Here is a 5493-nt window from a genome sequence, read left to right on the forward strand (position 1 = left end):
TAGACCAACTGCCACTTTGCTCGTTTGAAAGCCATGATGTCTCTCTGTCTCTCTCTCTCATTGATCGGCCAAATTCTCTTGGCGGCAGAGAAAAGGGAGGTAACCTTGCCCCTTATGACCTCATGAAGAGCAAGGTTGCAGATCGGCCCATCTGAGCTTTCATTTTCTCAAAGGCAGAGCAGGATACCCAGGGCTCGGTTTACACCTAGCTCCATTTCTAGCCACTTGGGGGACCATAGGCAGGCCGAGGGAACACATATTAATGTTAAAAAAAAACTCAAATTGAAATATCCATGCCATGGGACTTTTAAGTGAAAAATACGTTCATGTAAATTTCAAAACTATAGTTGCTTTAAACCTGCAATCACAGATTTCTTGTTTGTGAACACCAACTACCTCTTACTTTAAAATGCTATCATTTCATAATCGGCAGAAGTTAAAAAGTTGACACAGTTTTCACTAGAAAACCCCAACACGATTGACTTTGCTAGCTTGATATAGTTAAAACCTGGCCCGTAAAAGTCCTCCTCGTTTTTTGTAACAGGGAACGTTAGCAGGGGTGTTCAATCCCATTTCCAATCAGTCAATTTTGTTCGCTGCATGAAATCGCACGAGGTCCAATTCCAGTGAACTGTCATCCCATCAGCTCCCTCAACTTCATCCCGAAGCAGGATGTGTCCGTCAGATCAACACAAAGAAAGAGAAAAGCGTGCCGGCACTCCCCGATTCTGCAAAATCTTGGCGAAAGGACGCCACAGCTCCGGAGATCCCGCTGGAAACCAACGGAGACCCCACGCCTGCCCACTGGCCAGCAGAGAAGATCACGGTCGGTGATTAATCCCTCTGTGCCCCCTCTGATGTAGAGATGGACGCAGAGACGGTCTTGCTTGTCCACCTAGCCGCTACTGTAGCCATAGGTTATAGCTGACGGCCATCTTGCCCTTTTCTCTGGGTTTACAGAGACTTTGACCAGCTAGGTCAGCAGGGTCAGCAGGAGACTGGTGAGTTCATTTCCCTATCACAATAAGCAACTCATTGTCATGAGATGGCCGCAAATATGGTCGTTAGCTTGAGCTCCTCTTCTCCACCTCCCCTCTGTGTTTAAGCTCATGTTTACATTTCAGGGACTTGGACCGGCCAGGCTAGCAGAGTCAGCAGGATGAGTTGATTGGTGAGTTGATTTCTCCTACCCTGATAAAGGACACATTGTCATGAGACGGCTGTAGAGATGGTCTTGCTGGCTAGTTAGCCCATGCTCGCAGAGTCGGCAGGAAACTGTCGAGTTGATTACCGCGATTCTGATGAGCGACTCTTGATGAGCCTCATGCCATCACCGTCAACCCCACAAAGCATAACAGTTCAACATTTTTTAATTTTTGGACAGCTGATGGAGAAGGGACTGGAGACTTTCCCCGTTGTCTAGAGCCTAAAACTTGTGTACTGAATCTGAATATAAACTAGAAAAGAGGGCAGTTGGTTTGTTTACGTTGTCTCTGTTGTTGCATGCGGGACAGAACGACAGGTTATGCATGTGACAAATGGTAAGAAGGTTGGGAAGAACCAAACTTACCTCATAAATCCTAAAAAGGCGATGAGTGATAAACTAACCACCCAACCGGCTGTGGCGAAGGCTTTGGGCATCGTCAAAGCTCCGGTGCCCACAATCAGATTGAACATATACACCAGCCCCACCTGGAGAAGACATCAGCAGGATGACAGGCATAAGACATCTTCCAGGGTAATATGGCTGCGGACATTCAGCAATGACTTCATTTTCTGCTGTATTACACATGCTAAAAGTGTTCATATTATGCACTTCGTCTTTTCCCATTTCCTTTACTGTGTTATATATCTTTATTGTGTACGTTATAGGCTTCCAAAATGTCCAGCCCATGGGGCCGTACCCCCTCCAACAGAGAACACCGTTCACCACCTGCTCCAAACAGCTCTGTTGTAGTCAAGCCTTTACTCCAGAGACGAACGTGCGTCACTTTGTAACTCACGTTATAATGCTCAACTAGTTGCTAGCAGGGCACTTCCTCATGCTCTGCTTCTGACTGGATGGTAGTCCTTACTTAGCTGCTGCGCATGTGCAACTCCCAAAAAGACGGAATAGAAGTTTGATGCCTCACTCTGTAGCTAAAACAGAGAGCTCAACACACAGGGGGAAAAGAGGAGCTGTGGCAATGTGCACTACAACAAAAATATGGCGTTTTTGAAAATGAATCCAGATAAACCTATTCTGGCACAACCTCTAAATACAGTAATAAACCTGTAAATGAGCAAAACAGGAGCACTTTAAATGCTAAATCTCAAGCACTACAATATTAGGTGTTCCTCAGTTTGATAAAGATCAGACTGCTTTCTGAATTATTCAACCCTTTCCATTATTCAGTGCTTCAATGATTCAAAGCTTTAGCTGGAAAAAGATTTAACCAGCAGAACTTGATCTTTGTGGAGACGTCATGCTGACGTTTGCGGTGTGAGAATTAAATGAGTTGTCAAAACTGAGTCCAGACCATAAAGAGGCCTGCTATGTAAAAAGAAGACTGTGTTAGCAATTTAACTTCCTCTTTAGTCTTCACTGCACGAGTTCCATAAGCACCATCTGTTCTCAAAAAGACATTACTCATTTGATCAGCCAACGAAAGTGTTTAAAACAGGATGAGCACTGACAATCCGTAGCTCGAAAACACAAGGTAATGGTTAAAGTACCTGCAAGTAATCAGAGAAGGATACTACAACTTCCTTACCTCAGATCATAAATGCTGCGATCATAAGGGCTTTGCATTCAAAAATGTATCCACTACAGCTCCTAGCTACCGAAACCCTCACAGAGAACTCCGTTTGTACAGAGCTCTCCCTTTACAGTTAAATGCATGCATGCTGTGCTTAAATAATAATAATAATAATAAACACTAATTAATTAAAGTATCCCGCATTATACTCACAAATGGGGAGTAGGGTTCCCCGCTCTCTGTAATTCCACCTGCCATGGTTGATGGCCCAGGTCCTCACCTTAAGGAAACAAACAACAGCTGTTACAACAGCTTGTTTCCATTTCTTATTCAAATGTACTTTACTGGCATCAGTATTAAGTAAAGTTTTGCTAAAACCGGTTGTTCAAGGTCTATAATGTAAGAATAAATATTGGGAATGTAAGAAAACTATTTTGAAAAAGTGGTTGATCGGTTGATTGGTTGATTCTCTTACATTGAAAAATAATTCCAATCACATGTCTAGCAGTATAGTATTTCTATTACCGCTGACCTACACATCATCCCAGACGTGTCTTAATCATTAATGACCACTTCTCAATTCGGTTTGCACATGATTCACATAGCACCACATATTTTCATTCCAAATCGTCTTTTACCATACGTCTTCTGAACACTTCTGTGTACTTCGGTGACAGAGACTATGGAGCCAACTTAGAAAACAGCTATTATTTTCAATTGATTCAGAACAGCGTTTTACTTAGTTATCGACTACAGAGCGCACAAAAGTCATTATTGTTAATACATGGAAACCCTTCTCACCTGACTTCTTCCCACTGTATCTTGCTAAGTTAGCTGCTAGGCTAGCAGGATGCTCCAAGCTGTCATGTGGATCAGTAGCTAGCTGAAAAAAACGCAGAACTTCTCCACCTGGCTAACATGAGCTGTTTTCGTTGTAAGATAGTCAGAGAGAAGTCAGTGCGGACCAACTGTTTGGAGAAAAACACCCCCACTGGGCTAGCACGGCTCTAGCTAACTAGAGCAGTAAACTAACCAACCAGCTGTCAGCTGACCTCCCTCTAACGTAAACTTACACTTCCTGTAGTACCTTTCAAAGTAAAGCCTTCTCTCTCAGGTTGAAATGTCAAGGCTTTTATTATGAAGGCGTAATGGGGGTTTGTAAATTCATGAAAATGACCGGTTTTCAGTGTGTTTCACGGGACCATTAGCATAAAGCGTGTACTTAAATTAACTGGCGCTTTGCACACAATAGTACGGTACTTTGTTGCGTGACGTAATTCCCTAGAGGCTGCATATATATATATATATATATATATATATATATATATATATATATATATATATATATATATATATATATATATATATATATATATATATATACATAATATTTTGAATGTAAAGATAGAAATGCATGTACTATTGTTAATCTTTTATTAGGGAAGTTTCATATTAATAAATCAAAATTTTCAAATTCAAGGCCATGTTTTAAACTATTCCAAATTGACATTTACATATTTTGAATCTCTTCAATTCGTAACAAATAAGACAGTGATACCTATACCTGATATATACTCCAATCTATTTATTTAAGAACATCTGTTGTCAATATATACAACATATATTGATTAATGAGGTTTGTAAATTTGTCACATTTTTATTAAATACTGTTATATATTAACATACTATGCTGGTACATTTGTTTCAGTGTCTAATAAAGGTGCTGGAGATCTCAAAGCTCACCAAACCTTATCTTATTACTTTGAAAAGGTTTTAAGAGATATTTAGTTGAAGCTGGATTTTGAAGCTGACACAGAATAGGTCATTTCCATTATTTCATATTTATTTATTTGAAAAGAGAGCTATTATTTTGTTTCAGGTTGTTAAAGATTTCATTTTATTACATAAGTTATTTGGTGCCATTGAGGTATAATAAAGCATTGTCATTAACCTCTGAGAAGCTTGTCTGAATTTGTATCTCGAGGCCGGCCAAGTGTCCTCTTTTATGGAAATCCAAATATGGTCACGCTGCATAATGGTTTCATCTTTCTTAATGTCATGTTAGCCTAGTTTTAGCCAAAGTCAGCTTCATGCACCTGTTAGTTGGTTTGCTCAAACAAATCATATAAAACAAATCAGGAGGTCCAGTCATATCTGATTGTGTTTTGTTTATTAGAACAGTTTGGCATGCATTTCAGACGGATCTGATCACAACAGGCATAATTACTTAATTACAGTGCCACGACATAATAAGACTACCGTTTGGTAAAATCAGCAAACCTGCCCCTCGGTGCAGCTCAGCATCCAAACTGTCAACCCCTTAACTAATATGTCCAGTCATATGACACATGTGCATTGGATTCTCATTTAAGAGCATGCGCTGACGTAGTCACATCATGTAATTACTATGAACAAATTGTAAAAGCCCCACTGAATTCATGTATGTCAAAAAAACTGCAACAGTTACAAAATAGAGGGTAGAGAAAACAGAGTCTATGATGTGGGCCAGTCTTCTGTGGTGTCCAGGCTTTATCTTGGTTTTGTCCATAGACAATATATGTTGAATATTGACGTATACGATATCTATTGACGATAGATTGTATATATATATCAATGTACTGTCTGTACTTATATAGCGCTTTTCTAGTCTCAACAACCACTCAAAGCGCTTTTTACATCATACAGGAAACATCCACCATTCACACACATTCATACACTGTGGCCGAGGCTCATCTGCTCCTGCTCATCTGATAAA

At 40.3% G+C, this 5493-nt stretch overlaps 1 protein-coding gene across 2 annotated transcripts in view; it reads right to left on the bottom strand.

The window, feature by feature from the left end:
• Positions 1-3795, bottom strand: part of tmem104 (transmembrane protein 104) — a 73123-nt gene extending 69328 nt beyond the window's left edge. For both annotated transcript variants that reach the window (XM_034894663.1, XM_034894662.1), the window contains exons 1-3: positions 3540-3795; positions 2952-3018; positions 1571-1692 (exon numbers count right to left, since the gene is read on the bottom strand). In XM_034894663.1, coding sequence (XP_034750554.1) covers positions 1571-1692; positions 2952-2996 — 167 coding nt within the window. In that variant the 5' untranslated portion in view covers positions 2997-3018; positions 3540-3795. The remainder of the gene's footprint in view (positions 1-1570; positions 1693-2951; positions 3019-3539) is intronic.
• Between the last annotated feature and the right edge of the window lie 1698 nt (positions 3796-5493).

The sequence above is a fragment of the Etheostoma cragini genome, chromosome 15, assembly GCF_013103735.1.
Source record: "Etheostoma cragini isolate CJK2018 chromosome 15, CSU_Ecrag_1.0, whole genome shotgun sequence".
Taxonomy (NCBI): Eukaryota; Metazoa; Chordata; class Actinopteri; order Perciformes; family Percidae; genus Etheostoma; species Etheostoma cragini.